The sequence below is a fragment of the Mastigoproctus giganteus genome, chromosome 11 (assembly GCF_048544385.1).
Source record: "Mastigoproctus giganteus isolate SK-2022 chromosome 11, ASM4854438v1, whole genome shotgun sequence".
Lineage (NCBI taxonomy): Eukaryota > Metazoa > Arthropoda > Arachnida > Uropygi > Thelyphonidae > Mastigoproctus > Mastigoproctus giganteus.
Genome location: NC_143585.1, coordinates 2,002,468 through 2,024,693, shown reverse-complemented (window position 1 = coordinate 2,024,693; position 22,226 = coordinate 2,002,468). Strand labels below are relative to the sequence as shown.

The following is a 22,226-nucleotide window of genomic DNA, read 5'->3' as shown; positions in this document are numbered from 1 at the left end:
TGGTCGGATTACTGTTTCAAAACTTCTGATGTCAACGTTTGCTCAACGTTTTTTTTGTTGATGTCAACAAAAAAAAAAACGTTATTTGATGTCAACGTTTTTTTTTTATTGGATAACCTTGGTTTTCCAATAAATATGCTAAGGCTGTTCAAGAGAAGAATTAGCATTAGCATTAGTAGAAGCACTCGATGCAAGAAAGCAAGCTTATGCAGCATCAGCCAAAAAAAAAAAACCACTTCCACTTCACCCCTCTGTTCGTTCAAAATACCTGTCCAGCTGAGCCTTAAACTTATTTAGGCTATCAACTTCCACAACAAGGGATGGAAGTCTGTTCTACCAACCAACCACCTGCTGGCTAAAGGCAAATTTCCGCACGTCTATCCTACATCTGTCTTTCCTCAATTTGAATTTATGCCCTCTCAGGTGATTATTCTGAGTGAGAGGAAGAATCCCATCAGCATTGAGCATGCTCAAACCATTGAAGGCTTTATACGCCTCTATCAGATCACCTCGCTGGTGCCTAGTCTCCAGACACTGTAATTTGCAAAACTTAAGCCTTTCTTCGTAAGAGCACCCCTTTGTTCCATTCACTAATTTTGTTGCCCTTCTCTGTATTCGTTCCAGCAGCTCTACATCCTTCTTGAAATGAGGCCTCCAGACCTGTGTACAGTACTCTAGGTGTGGTCTGACCATTGCCTTATACAAGGGAATAATCACCTCCTTACCCCTGCTAGAAAAATTCCTATATATCATTGACAATACACCATGAGCTACTCTTGCAGCCCGTCTGCACTGCTCAGAGAACTTCATATCTGCCTGCACAACCACCCCCAGGTCCCTTTCATTCTCTACCACTGTCAGTGTAGTACCACAGAGTTGATACGTTGCTCTGGGGTTGCTGTTTCCCATGTGTAGTACTTTACATTTGTCAATGTTAAACTTCATTTGCCACCTCTCAGCCCATCTGCTCAACCTTTCCAGATCCTGTTGCAGCAGCATAGTGTCAGTAGTGTCCTTGACAACCCTGCCTACCTTTGTATCGTCTGCAAACTTCGACATTAAGCTTGATATACCATCATCAATATCATTTATGAATACAGAAAACAATAATGGACCCAACACTGAGCCCTGAGGGACTCCACTAATAACATTAGTCCACGACGAGCAGTGTCCATTGATTACCACTCTCTGTCTTCTCCCCCTCAGCCACCCCTTTATCCACAGCAGCAATTTGCCTCCAATGTCACACTGCTCCAATTTGTGCAGCAGTCTTCCATGTGCAACAGTATCAAAAGCCTTTCTAAGATTCAAGTATATAATATCAAAGTTATTCCCTGCATCCAGTTCCTTTGTGACTGCATCATAGTATCCAATCAAATTGGTCAGGCAAGACTTCCCCTTAACAAAACCATGCTGTGTCTGAGCTATAACTGAAGTCTTGTCTAAATGATCCTGCAGTGCTTCTTTAACTAGTGCCTCCATTAATTTTCCTGGAACAGAAGTTAAACTCACAGGTCTATAATTACTTGTGTCAGCCTTTGATCCTCCTTTGTGAATTGGGGTCACATTTGCACATCTCCAGTCTGTGGGTACCTCCCCTGAGTCCAAAGAAGCTCTCATATTGCATGAATATGAGATTACTTGTGTCAGCCTTTGATCCTCCTTTGTGAATTGCAGGAATGTTGCAATTTCCTCTCATATTGCAGGAATGTTGCATATTGTATTTGACTTGTTTCCAATTCTTCAGTTTCATTTTCTGCGTACACCAAAGCTCAAAACAATTGTAAAGCAGTTATTAATCAGTCCAAACTAGATTTTGAACAGACTAAGTGTAGAAAACTTGCTTCTTGCCCTAATCATAGCTGAGCATTCTGGTCTCTTGCCAAAGCTATTGGCCGCAACTTTTGTCCATCTCTGTTCCCACCTCTCTCAAAACCAGATGGCTCTGTTGTCACTTTAGCCAAGGATAAAGCTGACCTGCTAGTATCTCATTTTTCTTCCAACTCATGTATTAATGACCTTGGTAAAACACCTCCCACCATTCCCGACACGCTCCATTCAATGCCTCCTGTGGTCTTCCGTCAAAAGGATGTCAGAAGGATTTTGACGAATCTTGATGCTAAAAAAGCTCCAGGTCCCGATGGTATTTCTCCACTTGTACTCAAAACCTGTGCTCCTGAACTTACTTCTATTCTTTGCAGCCTTTTTTCACTTTCTTATTCCAAAGGTGTTTTTCCTTCTGCTTGGAAATTTGCTCATATCCAGCCAGTTCCTAAAAAGTGTGGCAAATCCCTCCCATCCAATTATTGTTCCATTGCAATTACTTCTACTCTTTCTAAAGTAATGGAGAAATCAATTAACTGCCAACACTTAAACTACCTAGAAACCTTCCGTCTGATCAATGATCGCCAGTATGGATTACGTCAGTGTCGTTCCACTGGTGATATTCTGGCTTATGTTACTTTGATGTGGTCACAAAGGAACTGAATGCAAAAAATAATTTTGATATCATATACTTGGATTTCAGAAGAGTGTTTGATATTGTTGCACATGGAAGAGTGCAGTACAACAGTAAAGGCAAATTGCTGCTATGGATAAAGGGATGGTTGAGTGGGAGAAGACAGGGAGTGGTAATAAATGGACACTGCTCTTCATGGACTAATGTTATTAGTGGAGTGCCCAGGGTTCAGTGTGTTGGACCTCGTTGTTTTCTATATTTATCAATGATATTTTACCCCCAGCGGCTCTGGTGAGTATGGGCTTGGCACAAGTAGGGTCTTGAGTTGGATATCATCATTCTCCCTCTCTCTCTTCCCCCATCTCCCCCCACCTATCACATAGGGTAATAAGGAAATTTTTTTTTTTTGGCTGGTGCAGCATAAGCCTTAGGCTTCCTTGCAACACATGGCTAATAATAATAATAATATTAGTATTAGTATTTACAATGGCCAAATGGTGCAAGGAAGCCTATGGCTTATGTTGCATCAGCCATAAAAATAAATAAAAATTACGTTGCAAAAAAAATAAAATAAAAAAAAAAATAATAATAATAACAACAATAAAATAATAATAAAAAAAGAAGAAAATTTTAAAAAAAAATTAATTAGAGAAAAAGAAACATACAACTATGTGTTTCCTTCCTCCAGCAGGTAATTATCCAGCTGACTTTTGAATTTCTCCAAACTGTCAGCCTCTACCACCCATGTAGGTAACTTGTTACAGTAAGTTATAACTCACTGGCTAAAATAAAACTTTCTGCAATTCACTCTAAATGTCTCCCCCAGTAACTTGAAATTATGGCCCTTAGTTCTAGAATCATTTATAACAGTGAAATTTTGTCCTCATTCATTTTACTTATGCCACTCAGAGCTTTTAAACACCTCAATCAAGTTTCCTCTAAGGTGCCTAGTTTCCAAGTTCTGCAAACCACATATTCGAAGTCTTTCCTCATATGGACATCCTTTTGCCAATCTCACACGGCGAGTTACCCATCTTTGAACCCTTTCAAGAATCACAATGTCTTTCTTTTAGGTGTGGTCTCCATACTAGAACACAATTCCAAGTGTATTCTAACAATAGCCTTATATAATGGGATTATGACGTCCTTATCTCTACTAGAAATTGTTCGATAAATGATCAATAGGACACCATGGGTTTTCCTTGCAGCCTATCTGCAATGCTCGGTGAACTTCACGTCTGACTGTATCGTAACACCCAAGTGGCTTTCTTCCACTACTGGCTTTAGTTAAACTCCACCAAGTGCATAAGTTATTTTGGGGTTACTGTTCCCCAGGTGTAATACCTTAAACTTTGTTGGATTAAAGCACAGCTGCCATTTTTCTGACCATCCCTGAAGTCTATCTAGGTCACTCTGAAGAAGCTCTACTTGGCAGTGATCATTAATTACTCTACCAATCTTTACATCATCTGCACATTTAGTCATCATGCCCTCCATCCCTTCATCGATGTAAATTATGAAAATCAAAAACAACAGTGGTTCTAATACTGATCCTTGGGGAACCCCACTTCTTACATCAACCCAATCTAAGGAATAGACATTTATCACAACCCTCTGCCTCCTGTCCTGAAGCCATCCATCTAAGGATTTTCCCTGATTCCAACCTGTTCTAGCTTATAAAGTAACTGCTCATGTACTGAGTCAAATGCTTTGCTGAAATCCAAATAAACAATTTCAAAATTATTCACTAAGTCTAGCTCTTGAGTGACCCTGTCAAAATAGCTAGCCAGATTAGTTAAACATGATTTTCCCTTTACGAAACCATGTTGAGTATCCTTCAGAATTCCATTTTTATCTAAATGATCCCAAATTCCACCTTTGATCATGGTCTCCATAGTCTCTTATACTACTGAAGTTAGACTGACCGGCTGGTAATTTCCCATTTAACTCTTAGAACCACCTTTATGTATTGGAGATACATTGGCACTTTTCCAATCCAATGGAATTACTCCTGAGTCCAGTGATGCTCTCATAATTAACCTCAATGGTTCAATGCACTCATTTGCACCTCCCTTAAGATTATAGGGTATATGCCACCAACCCAGGAGCCTTACTAGCCTGTAGGCTCAAAAGTTTTTATTAATTAAAATGTGAAATTTCAATATCATTAATGACATTTTTTTCAACTTCCCTCCCATAATTTCTCATTGACACATATTATATTGGTGAAGGTATATTAGGCTTAAGGTCCAAGTTTGCAGATGATACGAAGGTTGGCAGAGTTTTTTTTATGAGTAATGACAGTTAAAAGTTAAAGTTAACTGCAGCCATTATCAACCCACTGCAGGATGGAAGCCTCCTCAACAATTCATGCTGAGGGAAATGGACCGTAATCTGCCACGCTGGTCCAGTGCGGGTTGGCAGATCGACCGTATTTAGCAGTCAGGGGCTTGAACCCCGATCTACTCAAAGAGCGTGTGCTAATCCACTCCAGCTCCCGACCACTCGGCTACAGAATGATAGTATGCTACTGCAACAGGATCTAGAAAACTTGGGCGGAGAAAGAAATCTAGAAAAGGTGGCAACTGAAGTTTAACATTGACAAATGCAAAGTACTGCATATGGGTAGCAGTAATTCCAGAGTAAAGTACTTGTGCGGTACTACACTCAGGGTCGTGGAGAATAGAAGATACATGGGGTAATTGTGCAATCAGATATGAAGTTTTCTGAGCAGTGAAGACAGGCTGCCGGAGCAGCTCATGGGGTTTTGTCAATGATATTGAGAAATTTTGCTAGCAGGGATAAGGAGGTGATTATCCCCTTGTATAAGGCAACAGTCAGGTCACACCTTGAGTACTGAATGTAGGTCTCATTTTAGGAAGGATCTAGAGCTGCTGGAGCGAGTACAGAAAAGGGCAACAAGATTAGTGAATGGAACAGAGGGTTGCTCTTATGAAGAAAGGCTTAAGTTTTGCAAATTTCAGCGTCTAGAGACTAGGCACTTGCATGGTAATCTGATTTAGGTGTATAAGGCCTTGAATGGTTTGAGCAACTCAGTGGTGATGGGATTTTTCCTCTTGTTCAGATTAGGAAGGATCTAGAGCTGCTGGAGCGAGTACAGAAAAGGGCAACAAGATTAGTGAATGGAACAGAGGGTTGCTCTTATGAAGAAAGGCTTAAGTTTTGCAAATTTCAGCGTCTAGAGACTAGGTACTTGCATGGTAATCTGATTTAGGTGTATAAGGCCTTGAATGGTTTGAGCAACTCAGTGGTGATGGGATTTTTCCTCTTGTTCAGATTAGATTACACACCTGAGGGGACATTAATTCAAATTGAGGAAAGACAGTTATAAAATAAATGTGTGGAAATTGCCTCTAGCCACTGGGTGGTTGATTGCTGGAACAAACTGCCATCTGCCATTGTGGAAGTTGCTAAAGAAATGTTAAAGAAATTCAAAGTAGAATGGGACAAACGTTTGGAGCAAATGGATGGGTGAAATGGGAAGTTTTTGTATTTTGGTTGATGCTGTGTAAGCTTGCTTTCTTGCATCATATGCCTCTACTAATGGTAATGAACAAAAATATGTCTGACTTCTTGTTAAAACATAAGCTTATCAGTGACACCTGTCTATGCACGAACTCCTTGGACACTCTCTCTCTCTCTCTCTCTCTCTCTCTCTCTCTCTCTCTCGTCATATCTGTCAGAATAGAGGCAGTGAAATTATGCACTAGCTGATTCAGATGCTCCCAAAATGTGTTACCAACAGGTTTGTTATGGTGGACTATCTAGTGGAAAGGTTTCAAAAATTCTTTTAGAGTTGCACTCCCAAAATGTAAGTAATACTGGATCGCAACATTATGCCCATCATCACCTCAAAAGACATGAACCATAATACATGAAAAAATCCTACGATTATGAAGGTGTAATCTGAGGATCTGGATGTTGAAGAGCAACTAGACTTTACCAAAATTCAATTCACTTGACTTGCAATGGGAATATCAACTCCATCAGCATTTTAGACTATCAAATTTTTAGCTGCCATCATTTCAAGAACATCAGAAAGAAACTTTAGGAATGTGCGTGCCCATATTTTATTATGCATGCATAAATAAATTATAATAATTACAATTTTTCACTAATTGAGGCCTTTTAAATATTTTTATTAATTTTAAAAAATCAAAATAAAATGCATAATATTAAGTTCTCTATATTAACTTACCTGAAGAATTTTTAATCAGTATCTTCTCAGTCAAAGTAAGTTTTCCAACTTGGCTGTTACTGGCAGTACGGATACTGAAATAAAGTAAGAATTTTGAAATCAAAATAGAGCTACACATTTTTTTTTTTTTTTTTCCAACTAAAACTAAAATATATGTGTGCACTTATTCAAAGCCACACACTCTTAGGCTAATCTACAAATTACTACCATTATAACACACCACCTAACTTTTAGAAATAAATTAAAGACTTGAAAGCATTCAACTTTAGCCAGAATGCTGCAGAACTGCATTCATGTCAGGCATCTTCTTCACAAAACTTTCTAGAGACAACCGACAAACTTGACTTAAAATAAATTTATTAAAATAAATAATATCTACATAAAACACTAACACAGAGATAAAATATAAAATAAAAGCATTAAGATACAATAAAATATGGATAAAACTAATAAAATATATACAGTAGCTTTCGAGATGAAGTGCCTCTTCATCATTAGTCGGTGAATGGTATATTGCAGTATACATATTTTGGTAACAACAGTAAAAGTCAGCTGAGCATGATCATGCATCACGAGTCTGGTATTGGTACAGCAGAATTACGTATGTGATGATCGCCAGCACTCTTCGCACTGGTGGTAATCATGTGAATAGTAGGTGGTAGATGACTTCCATCAACCGGTGAAATACCACCACTTTGCTTAATGGAAGCTTGAAGTGGTGAAACCCATGTTTAGTCTCTAGAGCAAAGTTTCCGGCATCCCCCTCCCCCCATACTTCTCCTTCAACCCATGCACGGTACTAAGTACTATAGGTTTTGATACCTTTCGTGTTTGGGGTTTTCATAAAAAAAAAAAAAAAAAAAAAGGGATCAAAATTGTGCTGCTCAATCCAATAATGCTCGGCAACACTGGAGCATTCAAAATTAGTGGTTTGAAGAGCCACCTCATGTTCAAAAACCTGATCTTTCAATCTCCTGCTGGACGCGCCTACATAACAACCCCCACAATCTGGACATGTAATGCGGTATATGGAACCACTCCATAGGAGAGGAGGAACAGGTGGTGGTAGTAGTAGTAATAAAGGCATATGATGCAAGAAAGCAAGCGTATGAGCTTATGCAGCATCAGCAAAAAAAAATTTCATATAACCATTCCCTCTAAAAGTTTGTCCAGTTCCTCCTTGAATTTATTTAAACTATCAACTTCCACAATGATATATGGAAGTTTGTTCCAGCAATTAATAGATTGAAATTTCCTCCTTGGAATCTATTATTTCTAAGGCAAAAACACCAGTTCCTCCACTCCCATGGAGTGGCTCTGTATACCGCATTACATGTCTGGATTGTGGGGGTGTTATTTAGGTGAGTCCAGCAGGAGATTAAAAGATCGGGTTTCTGAACAAGAGGTGACTCTGCGAACCACTAATTTTGAACGCTCCACAGTCGCCAAGCATTATTGGGTTGAGCAGATCTTGATCCCCAACGGGATATTGAAATCGTCGACTAGTCACATGATTACCACCAGTACTGACGGCTTGAGGCACTGCACATAGCTAACAGTAATCGGATCATGAATCGCACTAAGTACAGGTAGTTCTCGACTTTACGAGTTAATTCGCGTGCTCGTAAAGCGGGAATTTATTTCCCATAGATATAAGGTTAAAAATAGGGGTTATGTTCTTAACAATGAAATTAGTTAGCTAATTAGTTTATGTTTAAACAATGATTGATTTATTCGAAAAAATGAAAACATAGCCTGTAAAATCAAGTAAATTATAATAATAGAGAAATTATTTACAACTTACAAATGTTAAAGAATGTTTTTTCTTCATCATCGTCGAATAAATGCACACTCGTTGATCACTTATTATTGGCTCGGCACTCGTTGGTTTGTTGCACAAGGAGTTGTTTTCTTCAGAAATATTTAATAAAGGTATTTGTTTTCAAGATAATCTCTTTTGATTATAAATTTCATGATTGCATGCATAAGCATTTTTTAACGGCACACACAAATTGTAACTAACATGATTCGTGTGAAGTAACAAGTTTACAAAACTTAAAAAAAAGGAATGAAGAGAAGAGTCTGAAAATTTATTTATTTTTTTTATACGATTGAAGATTTCAGTAAAGGGGAAACACATTTCACCATAATAGCATAAAAAACCACAGAATTTCAGCTATCAGTATTTTCGCAAATGCAAGAAGATCGAGTTTAGTACCTGTTTATAATTGCTTGCACTAACAGAAAAACCCAATAATCTGGAAAGTGCAAATTGTTTTTATTATTTTATGGTTGTGACCTCCAGAAATGTGCTTTAGAAAAATATCACAAAGGTGTTTAAAATTGATTCTTATAACAGAACATATGATAACAATGAAAGTGTAGTGCATTTCAATGATTTGAATTGGTAACTAATACAATTTACAAACCACGCTCATGACCTTTTATATGGCCTTAAGGTCATGCTTATGACCTTAAAATGACATTTTAGAGAGATATACAGCGAAAATTTCAAATTCCGAGATCTTGAAACGAATTACCAAAAAACAATGTGTTATTGGGTTCACAATACGATATTTTAACGACATGATGGTGTCTCTAGAATGGATTAATATCGTAAAGCTGGGTACAACACTGTATTGTATAGCTACACATGTGGTTTGAAATGCAGTATTTATGATTAACATTCTTATGATTAACATTTTTTTGATACTTGATACTTGGGAAAAAACTCGGAAACCCAAGAACTCGTAAAGCGAGAACTGCCTGCACTATGAATCACAGGGCGCTTCCGTAGCCAGGTGGGAAGGAGCAGCAGTGCGTAGCACACGCTTCTTGATTAGACCGGGGTTCAAGCCCGTCACCACTAAATACAGAGGATACGGAAAGGTCAGGGAATGACCACCGCATATCCCCGGAGCAATATGGCCTTAGTTGCTAATGCTCCTAAAAACCAAATAACAACATAACAACATATGAATCACACATGCACCCAATTATGGAATCTACTTACTATTTTGCAAGATGATGAGCACTGGCGATCTTCACATGTGTGTAATTCTGCTTTACCGATACCAGACTCGTGATGCACGATCATGCTCTGCTGACTTTTGCCATAGTAACACACACACACACACACACACACACACACACACACACACACACACACACACACACACACACACACACACATATATATACATACACACACACTGCAATACACCATTCACTGACTAAACTGAGCATTAAAATACAATAAAATATGGATAAAGTTATGGTATATTTTATTAGTTTATCCATATTTTATTGTATTTTATTACTTTTATCTTATTTTATCTCTGTTTTAGTATTTTATATAGATATTACTTATTTATTTTAAGTCAGTCTGTTGGTCTTCGCTAGAAAGATCTGATATGCAACCCGAAGCTCAAGGCTTGTTTTTCAAGGCATCTTCTTTAGCATTAGTTGAGGCATATGATGCAAGAAAGCAAGCTTAGAGAGCATCAGCCAAAAAAAAAAAAAAACCTTACCATTTCACACATCTGGTCACTTCAAATGTTTGTCTAGTCCAGCTTTAAATTTATTTAAGCTATCAACTTCCACAATAGATGGAAGTCTGTTCCAGCAATCAACTACCCGTCGGCTGAAGAAAAACTGCACGTCTACTCTACAACTGTCTTATCTCAATTTACATCTATGGTCCCTCAGGTTCTCTACTAATGCTAATATTGTTAACAAATATTGAAACTTTTACCATCTATATACCGGGTGATTATAAAATAGGTTTCCCTATTCAGGAGACCCTAGTGCTAAAATGGTTATCGTATCATATGTGAACTTGTCTTTGGCGGCACCCACGTTAATGCCCATCTCCACCTTGTATCTTCTGTATTTGAGTGGATCTTTCACATATAGGCCTGCAGTGTAAATGTGTTAATGTAAGTGTAGTTGTTTGCGTTTTTGGCAGGCCACTTAACCACCAGGGCATCCGCTACTTGGCGCCCCTTACTGGCATGCAAAACCGAAACTGGGTCTACTAAACTTTCTATGCTGTAAGCACACAATCCCATATCCATCAGTAGTAGTGCAAGACTGATGGGTGCCTGCAGTCCTGCTCCCAGGCTGCCCACATCTAAGAAGCCAGCAAAAAAAAAAAAAAACGTGTTTAACAAACCCACAAGATCGATATCCCGCACCAGCAAAATCTGCCCGATGCCTGGGGGGGGACCACACTCGTGCGAGTAAGGGGGGGGGAAACCATACATACCCACAAGAGTGGAAATCATATCAGTATTATCTTCCTGATACTTAATAATATAAAGACAATGCGAATCCATTAAGCACAACACAAAACAACAAAAATTATTCTACTCCCAGAGAGTCAATCAATCTGGAGGGAGACAAAAATTCCCCCCAGATAGACACCCAATCAGTCTGAGGGGAGAAATAATAAAAAAAAAAAAAAAAAATATATATATATATATATATATATATAGTTATTTCTTTTTGTATTATCATTCTATTGTGGTTTATTCCATCTTTGTTCATTTTCTTAATCACAGGTATTTTCTACACATAGGTATTATAGTTAATACATTACTGGTCTTTAAGCTAGCCTAATCTCGGTTATCTTAAATTGCATTGCTAAAACAGCTACTGGGACAACAGAAAAAGCTAGAGATAGAAATAAATTAAGTAAAACTACTATAAAAGCATATTAAAAATAAAATACAACATGAATTATCATATTACAAAAGAATAATATTAAGTACTCTGTTTGTACCCAATCACTGCTAAAACAGCTACTGGGACAACAGAAAAAGCTAGAAAGAAAGAAATTAAATAAACTATTATAATAGCATATTAAAAATAAAATACGAAAAGAACCATTTTAAAAAAATTCCTATCCAGGGGTATTACGGGACATACATAAAGGGCCTTAAATTAATAACAAAATGCATTAATCACAAAATGCACAATAAATAACAACATGGAAGCTAATACAAATAAGAATAACATGCTGTATGGGTATCACAGCATAAATGGCACCCCGGGACCGAATATGACCACGCGGGACCCGTCTCTTCATAACAATGGTCACTTAGCATACAATGCCGTCACACCACATGGGAGTAAAGAAGCAAATAACCAAAAACATATAAACAATGAAAATATCGGGCTACACATGAAGCAACTCAATTTCAAAAAATGCAACAGCAAACTCTGTAAAACCTGTCCCTACATGTACAGACACCATCTAAATTCTGAAGAAGCACCAACATTCTGTCACACCAAAAATGTAATCTACCTAATTACATGCGGGATATGTGGGATACAATACATCGGACAAACAAGTACGGAGCTCCACCTTCGTATGAACCTTCACAGATCACAAATAAACAGATTTGATGAAAACGCTGCAATAGACGCTCAAAACAGGACAGACAAATACAATAACGAAATCGAATACAGACACTTCAAAAAGCATGACTTCGCCAAAGTATCCATTGCCATTCTAACCATCATCGATAACAACACACAAAGAGGAATCATGGAAGATATGTTCATTCTTTTATATAAATCCCTATATCCCTATGGATTAAACAATCTCAATGGAAGGAACTTCGCATTCACCAGCCCAGAAACATGTACTTACAACATCTTCCAGATCAGTAAAAACTGGCAATATAACGGGATTAAAAACGGAAAATTACAGGAATACAACAAAAACAACAGCAAAATACCAATAAATATAAATGATTTCGAAAAACTACTAACAGAATGGGACACAAACCCCATAAACATCAAAAATATACACAACATACTTTTCTCTATTAAAATAAGCAAACTTAAAGCACTTAACAAAATATACCAAAGGCAAAAGACACAGAATATACACCTCAACAATATACTTGAAGATATATTTAAATTCAGAATAGGCATAAATTTCAACGAACGCAATAAAAAAGAGTACTGCATAATTAAATACCAAAACCGTTTATACGACACAGTTAATATAAGTAATATCATAAATAATAACAAATGTTACCTACCCATCAAAAACACACAAATAAATATTAGATACAGATACACCAAGCCAATAGGACTAACCATCTGCAATTACAAAAACACCATTAATAATATGAATGAAGGAGAACAACCTTGTCACTGCCAGGAAAGTAGATATAAAAAATTCATCAATACACATTACAATCATATAGTAACAGGAGACCTCAATATCATCGAAGACAAAACACTAAGAGAAACAATGAAAAAGGGTACAAAATTCAGACCCAACACCCCAATTAGATTGGAAAATATTAAAAAATCAATATACACAGATCTGTTACAATTTGCATTCAAAATCGCATACAAAAACAATGAACCCATAGAATCATTCCAATGTTGGATAAACGCCAATACTGAAAACATACTAGACCGTTTCAAGGAAAACTTAAAAAAACATCATATAAATAACAATCAATTAAATTTAAAAAATATCTACAATAAAATCAAAGAAATACAAAACAAATTTGTTATCACTAGAACCGACAAAGCAAACAATAATTTCAGTATCATTTGCAAAAGATTCTACATAGAAGCCATCAAAGAGGAATTGAATGACAATGAAACATACAAGTACATAGACTCCAATCCAAACAGCATCAGCAAAAAAGTATTGGCTATGCCCAAAAAGCTTAAAATTAAAATAGACAAGATACAACCCCTACATATATTGGATTCCAAAATATCACAAGATTCCTACGGGAAAAAGATTCATTACCTCAGGCAAAAACAGCTATATCAAGTATACCAGTAAGATCATGGAAGACAAATTAAAAAACATCACCAAAGAAATTAAAAACACCAGAATTATCAATAACAACAAAGAATATTTGGATGTTATTAAAAAACAAAACAATAATATTAAAAGTATAAACACGTACGACTTCAAAAACCTCTTTACAAGCATAGCACACGACAACCTAATGGAAGTACTACAGATATATTACCAAAAATATCACAGCATACTACAATGCAAAAAACAATACTAGAATGACCTTACTAAAATCAGTGTAAAAGGGAACTACATTCTAATGGGAGGCAAAGCGTATATACAATGCAGGGGTATAGCTATGGGATCCAGCAGTTCTTGCGCCATGGCTAACCTCTATCTGCACTATTATGAAAGTAACATTACGGACGATATAAAATTCTATAGATATATAGATGACGTAATTGTGTTCAACCATGACAACTTTATAAATGTAGCAAAGAACAATTACCCAGCAGACCTTAAAATTGAATGTACAAATCCGGGTAACAACCAAAAAGCTGTCTACTTAGACAGCGAAATTGACATCCACCCAGACAAAATATATACAAATCACTATGATAAAAGAGACCATTTTAATTTCGAAACAATAAAACTCACACACTGGGAAAGCAACATAGCAAAGCATGTACATGGTAATACCATAAGAAATCAGACAAACAGACTATTACAAATATGCAACAATATAAATAACGTAATTATAGCTATTAAAAAACTCATTATAACGCTGGATAGAAACAAAATTCCCAAACAATACAGTAGATATCACATAAAAACTGCCATATACGCAAATAGTAGAAAACACCATCCCAATGTAGACCCACATGCATTTATCAAAAGCCAGCTAAAAATATAATAGTATTTGCTCAGAAGAGTAGTCCCTTATTTATTAGGTTTATTGCACTCAGGCGAGGCTCGTCGCCTGACTGCACTACGACCTATTGCCAAAATTCACCCCCCCCCCACAAACACACCCATTGTAAGAGGCTGTATATATGTATATAGCTTTGCCTCAGGACAATCAAGTGCTGTTACGCCTTGGAAAAGCGGTACCGGCACTGTCCGAGGTAAGGCATAAAATAAATGTAAAAATAAAAATAAATGTAAAAATTATGTAAATACACAACTAAGTAAATTCATCGAAATCCAACTACAAAACCACCATAATAGACATTGGCCTGAAGATCGGGGACTTCAGCCAATACACCATCGGCACACAACCTAATGGAAGTGAAACGTGAAACCTAATGGAAGTAACACATTGAAACGTCATTGCGACTGCGCAATAAAAATAGCCATCCTTAAAACAAGTTAAGGGCGGGAAACTTCCCTTTTTCGACTCTTCGAATCTACGACCTCCATTGAAACACATCATGTAAGTAATGTTATTGCAATATATTAAATAAACTTGCCCGTTGGGCTTTGTATATTCTATCACAGTTGCTGTAGAAATTATGGGGAATTAATTTGGTTCATAATAAATTTATAATAAATAATACTGATTTAACTAATAACAATTAAGATAAACATGGGACCAAAAAATAAATTAAAAATATAAACTTAGAATTTAGTAATTGGATAAAATAGCAAAGCTGTGATAGATGCAAACAGAAACGGGTAAGTAAGAAATGCATTACATCGAATGGACCGTCAATCCGCTCAAAGCCCCCGATGAAGTAGGGATGATGTGATGTAATACAAAAATGTATAAAGATGTAATACAAAAATGTATAAATATGTTTAATATTATATCATATTGTTTTAAAATAGTATTGCTACAGTTTTTCATCAATAATTGATATGAATTTTTTTAGCAATACGTAACAAGTTGAAAAATCCTGAATGTATAGGCCAGGGGAAATTAAGATAACCGAGATTAGGCTAGCTTAAAGACCAGTAATGTATTAACTATAATACCTATGTGTAGAAAATACCTGTGATTAAGAAAATGAACAAAGACGGAATAAACCACAATAGAATGATAATACAAAAAGAAATAACAATATGTACTCTGTTCGTACCCATGCATTGCTAAAACAGCTACTGGGACAACAGAAAAAGCTAGAGATAGAAATAAATTAAGTAAAACTACTATAAAAGCATATTAAAAATAAAATACAACATGAATTATCATATTACAAAAGAATAATATATATATATATAGATATATATCGGATGATCCAAAAGTCAGTAAACAATTAAATAAACAAAAAAATAAATTTCTGTGAATTTTGACGAAATGCATAGAATTATGTGGAGTTTTTTCCAAAAGAATGTCAAAATTAGTTCCAAATATGCCCATCAGGTGGTGCGGTACCATAAATGATGTCATGCAAGTGTCTGCTATAAAGGCACTGCAAGAACAACAGCTAAGCAGTTTAGTGAACGTTTGGGAAAGAAAAAGAAAAGAACTAAGCGGTCATGTTATCATTACTGGATAAAGCACTGTTGGTGAAATGTTATTATCTTAAACTGAATCTGCAACTGCAGCTTTGTGATCTTTCGGTCAGCTGAAGGGTATGCAATGTGGTAAAGGACCAATAACTATTGCAGGACTAAAGATGATGATTAAGGAATTTGAGACAACTGGTTCATTACAAGATCGTCCATGAAGTGGAAGACCAGCAACATGTGCTACAACTGCAGCTGAAGTTGCTGAAGACATGGATACTCTAATGGCATCATCATCATCACATGGAGAAGCAAGCTCTTGTGAAGTTTTACGTTGAACTGGCATCCCATATGGGAGTGTGTGGAAGCACTAAGAGTAGTCCTCCATAGATAACTGTAAAAAATTTAACATTCCAATTTTGCAAAGCGGGAAACATTCACGTTATGGTTCTTTCAGTGAACTGAAGAATGTGATAACTGGCTGTCAAATGTTTCGTGGACAGATGAAGCCCATTTCACTCTCAATGCCACTGTAAACACATACAATTGCAGAATTTGGGCGACGTAAAACCCTTGACTTTATATGGAAAGTCCATTGCATCAGTCAAAAGTAATGGAGTGGTGTGGATTCACCTCTTCTTTTGTTACAGGGCCATTTTTCTTTCAGGAAATCAGTGGCTCTGGTTTTGAAACTCTCATTGTCACAGGTCAGCATTATGCTGACCTGTTATGAAACTGCGTTATCCCTAGCCTGAGGGAAAGGCAAGCTTTGGATGTTGTGACATTCATGGAGGATGGAGCACCACCCCATATTGCTTCTCCTGTGAAACAACTGTTACTCTCAATGTTGGGAGAGAATCGAATGATAAGCCGTCACATTCAGCAAGAATGGCCACGAGCTCTCCAGACCCGATGCCCTGTGATTTTTGGTTACGGAGCTATGGTTATGGAATTTTGGTTATGGGGTTTATAGAGATCACCCAAAGTCATCAGCAATGCTATAAGGGAAAATCTGTACCTCGGGTAAAAAAATGACCTGCACAATCCTCTTGTTGATCGAACCAAAAATTCTTCTGCTCCCTTTAAACATCAAAATGGGACTCATGAAGAACTTTGTTAAGGGGATGAATCAGGATGGAGAAGCTTTCAAGTACCTGGGAGGACAATTTACACTGTTGAATGATGCTAAAGGTTTAAGGAAGGAATCTTTCTTGTTCCAAAAATTCGTGAATTTTTAAAGGATGAAAACTTTGAGCGAGTCCTCCAGGATAATGAGATCGCAGCTGGGGAAGCATTTAAAAGTGTTGTGCATGACTTCCTGGGAAACCGAAGAGCTGGAAACTATGTTGAGACTGTGAAGAAGTGTGAATAAGATGGGTGCAAAAATATTTGCTGATGATATAGAGGCAGAGTTATATGGGTCGGAAAACTGCTAGCTTGAGGAGAATACATTGGCATTAGCATTAGTAGAGGCATTTGATGCAAGAAAGCAAGCTTATGCAGCATCAGCCAGAAAAAAAAAAAAAAACCCACTTCCACTTTACCCCTCTGTTCATTCAAAATACCTGTCCAGCTGAGCCTTAAACTTATTTAGGCTATCAACTTCCACTACAAGGGATGGAAGTCTGTTCCACCAACCAACCATCCGCTGGCTAAAGGCAAATTTCCGCACGTCTATCCTACATCTGTCTTTCCTCAATTTGAATTTATGCCCTCTCAGGTGATTATTCTGAGCTGGAGGAAGAATCCCATCAGCATTGAGCATGCTCAAACCATTCAAGGCTTTATACACCTCTATCAGATCACCTCGCTGGTGCCTACTCTCCAGACACTGTAATTTGCAAAACTTAAGCCTTTCTTCGTAAGAGCACCCCTTTGTTCCATTCACTAATCTTGTTGCCCTTCTCTGTACTCGTTCCAGCAGCTCTACATCCTTCTTGAAATGAGGCCTCCAGACCTGTATACAGTACTCTAGGTGTGCCGTGACTGTTGCCTTATACAAGGGAATAATCACCTCCTTATCCCTGCTGGAAAAATCCCTGTATATCATTGACAATACTCCATGAGCTACTCTTGAGCTCGTCTGCACTGCTCAGAGAACTTCATATCTGCCTGCACAACAACCCCAAGTCCCTTTCATTCTCTACCACTGTCAGTGTAGTACCACAGAGTGGTACTACACTGACAGTGGTAGAGAATGAAAGTGGTAGAGATTGATATACCATCATCAATATCATTTATAAATACAGAAAACAATAATGGACCCAACACTGAGCCCTGAGGGACTCCACTAATAACATTAGTCCACGATGAGCAGTGTCCATTGATTACCACTCTCTGTCTTCTCCCCCTCAACCACCCCTTTATCCATAGCAGCAATTTGCCTCCAATGTCACACTGCTCCAATTTGTGTAGCAGTCTTCCATGTGCAACAGCATCAAAAGCCTTTCTAAGATCCAAGTATATAATATCAAAGCTATTCCGTGCATCCAGTTCTTTTGTGACTGCATCATAGTATCCAATCAAATTGGTCAGGCAAGACTTCCCCTTAACAAAACCATGCTGTGTCCGAGCTATAACTGAAGTCTTGTCTAAATGATCCTGCAGTGCTTCTTTAACCATGCCTCCATTAATTTTCCTGGAACAGAAGTTAAGCTCACAGGTCTATAATTACTTGTGTCAGCCTTTGATCCTCCTTTGTGAATTGGGGTCACATTTGCACATCTCCAGTCTATGGGTACCTCCCCTGAGTCCAAGGAAGCTCTTATAATTATGGCTAAGGGTTTGCTTACTTCCTTTGCTGCCTCCTTTAATATAACTGGATAGATCCCATCCACCCCGGGTGCCTTTCTTGTGTTTATCTTCAACAGTTTCTCCTCCACTTTACTCCCAGTTATTTCAAGATTCTGTAGCTTACTGCTAGAGTTGAATACACCTCTGGCATTCCCCTCGCTGAATAACTCCTCACGTGTGAATGTCGATGCAAAATATTCATTTAGTTTGTTAGCTACCTGAGCAGGAGCATCAACAGTTGACCCATCGATATCAAGTGGACCAATCTGATTCATCCCCTTCCTTCTAGAGTTTACATAAGTAAAGAACTCTTTGCTATTTTTCTTTGCATCCCTTGACAAGGATCTCTCGTAATCTGCCTTGGCTTGCCTAACCTCCTTTGTAACTTGGTTACAGATCAACTTGTATCTATCATAGGCTTCTGTGTCATGTGTTAATTTGTAAGTATCCCATGCATTTTTCTTCTCTGCCATATGCCTCATTAGTTCATCTGACATCCATTTTGGCCTAAACCTTAAACAATACTTCTTAGTTGGTATGTAAAGCCTAGTAGCTTCCAAGATAAGTTCTTTGAATGCTTCCCATTTTGAATTTGCTGTTGGTAACATCATCAGTTGGTCCCACTGTATAGAATTTAAATACTGTCTGAGTCCATCGTAGTTGCCTTTACGGAAGCAATAACCCTTCCTTTTGCCCCTAATGGTAGTTACCTCTTTGAGTAAATCCCACTTCACCACACTGTGATCACTGCCACCTAGTGGTTCATTTATCTTCAGATTCTTAATGCATGAAGAATCACTGCTGATAATCAAATCAGGAGTATTACTCCCTCTAGTTGCCTCCCGAACATGCTGATGTAGAAAACAATCATCCAATAAATCCACAAAAGCCCTGCTAGTGTGTGAGTGACCAACCCCCAAATTCCAGTCAATATCTGGGAAATTAAAATCTCCCATTATAAGACTCTCTGATTTTCTGGCCCACTCTATTTTCCTGTACAGTTTCTTATTATACTCATCAGAGTCATTAGGCCTATAGCACACTCCTACTCTCAATTTTGATCTCCCAATGCTTATGTCACACCAAACTGACTCAACACTGCATTGTCCAGCGATGTCGACTAGCTTCACTTCCTTGGTTTTTATGTGTTTCTTAACCCTTTCTTAACCCCTCCCCCCTTCCTATCCTGTCTATCCTTTCTGTAGACGTTGTACTCCCCAAATTCCAGTTCTGCATCCCTTATATCTGTGTGACACCATGTCTCTGATAATAGATTAACTAATAGATTAACAGTAGCCACTAACAGAGGTAAAAGTGATTCTTGCACTACTTCTATTGAAATGCAATTGAGCAGCAGCCTGGAAAGCAAGGCAATGGGGATTTCCAGGACTGCTGGGAGTCATAGTGGAACAAAGAAATACATGGGCCGTGTTAGGGTAATTAAGAGTAGAAACAGGTGCATGTATACTTGCATGTACACCAATGCTAGGAGTATAGTTAATAAATTCAATAAGTTTGAAGTGCTAATCAAGACATAAAAGGCAGATATTGTTGGGATATCAGAGACATGGTGTCACACAGACATAAGCAGTGCAGAACTGGAATTTGGGGAGTACAATGTGTACAGAAAGGATAGACAGGACAGAAAGGGAGGAAGGGTTATACTGTCAGTTAAGAAACACATAAAATCCAAAGAAGTGCATCCAACTGATGTTGGTGGACAATGCAATGTTGAGTCTGTTTGGTGTGATGTAAGCACTGGGAAAGGAAAAATAAGAGTAGGTGTGTGTTATAGGCCAAATGAATCTGATGAGTATAATAAGCAATTGTGCAGAGAAATAGAGTGGGCCAGTAAATCAGAGTGTCTTATAATGGGGGATTTTAATTTCCTAGAGATTGACTGCAATTTGTGGGTTGGTCACTCACACACTAGCAAGGCTTTTGTGGATTTACTGGATGATCGCTTTCAACAGCAGCATGTTCGGGAGGCAACTAGAGGGAGTAATACTCTTAATCTGATTATCAGTAGTGAGTCTTCATGCATCAAGAATCTGCAGATGAAGGAACCACTAGGTGGCAGTGATCACAGTGTGCTGAAGTGGGATTTACTCAAAGAGGTAACTACCATCAAGAGTAAAGGGAAGGGTTTTTGCTTTCGTAAAGGTCACTATGGTGGTCTGAGACAGTATTTAAATTCTACACAGTGGGACCAACTGATGATGTTACCAACAGCAAATTCAAATTGGGAAGCATTCAATGAATTAATCTTGGCAGCTATTAGGCTTTTCATATCAAGATTTAGGCCTAAATGGATGTCAGATGAACTAATTAGACATGTGACAGAGAATAAAAATGCATGGGATACATATAAATTAACATGTGACACAGAAGCCTATGATAGATATAATCTGGTTTGTAACCAGTTACAGGCAGATTACGAGAAATCTTTGGTAAAGGATGCAAAGAAAAACAGCAAAGAGTTACTTATGTAAACTCTAGAAGGAAGGGAATGAATCAGATTGGTCTACTTGATATCAATGGTTCAACTGTTGATGATCCTGCTCAGGTAGCTAACAAACTAAATGAATATTTTGCATCAACATTCACACATGAGGAGTTATTCAGGGAGGGGAATGCCAGAGGTTTATTCAACTCTGGCAGTAAGGTATTCTTGTAATAACTGAGAATAAAGTGGAGGGGAAATTGTTGAAGATAAACATAAGAAAATCACCTGGGGTGGATGGAATCTATCATTATATTAAAGGAGGCGGCAAAGGAAGTAAGCAAACCCTTAGCCATAATTATGAGAGGATGAGGTACCCATAGACTGGAGATGTTCAAATGTGACACCAATCCACAAAGGAGGATCAAAGGGAGGCACAGGTAATTACAGACCTGTTAGTTCTGTAACTTCTGTTCCAGGGAAATTAATGGAGGCATTGGTTAAAGAAGCATTGCAGGATCATCTAGACAAGACTTCAGTTACAGATCGGACAGCATGGGTTTGTTAAGAGCAAGTCTTGTCTGACTGATTTTATTGGATACTATGATGTATACTATGTCTGACTGATTTTATTGGATACTATGATGTAGTCAGAAAGGAACTGGATGCAAAGAATAACTTTGATATCATATATTTGGATCTTAGAAAGGTCTTTTATACTGTTGCACATGGAAGACTGCTGCACAAATTGGAGCAGTGTGGCATTGGAGGGAAATTGCTGCTATGGATAAAGGGATGGTTGAGGGGGGAGAAGACAGAGAGTGGAAATCAATGGACACTGCTCTTCGTGGACTAATGTTATTAGTGGAGTCCCTCAGGGTTCATTGTTGTTTTTTGTATTTATAAATGATATTGATGATAGTATATCAGGCTTAATGTCCAAGTTTGCAGACAATACGAAGGTTGGCAGGGTTGTTAATGACAGTACACTGCTGCACCAGCATCCAGAAAAGTTAAGCAGATGGGCTGAGAGGTTGCAAATGAAGTTTAACATTGATAAATGTAAAGTACTACATATGGGAAGCAG

General features: G+C 37.7%; 1 protein-coding gene across 1 annotated transcript in view; it reads right to left on the bottom strand.

Moving 5' to 3' along the window:
• Positions 1 to 22,226, bottom strand: part of LOC150077643 (putative serine incorporator) — a 190,232-nt gene that overhangs the window by 23,874 nt on the left and 144,132 nt on the right. The window contains exon 10 of the mRNA XM_090384811.1: positions 6,674 to 6,751. Within this exon, the coding sequence (XP_090240937.1) occupies positions 6,674 to 6,751 (78 nt within the window). The remainder of the gene's footprint in view (positions 1 to 6,673; positions 6,752 to 22,226) is intronic.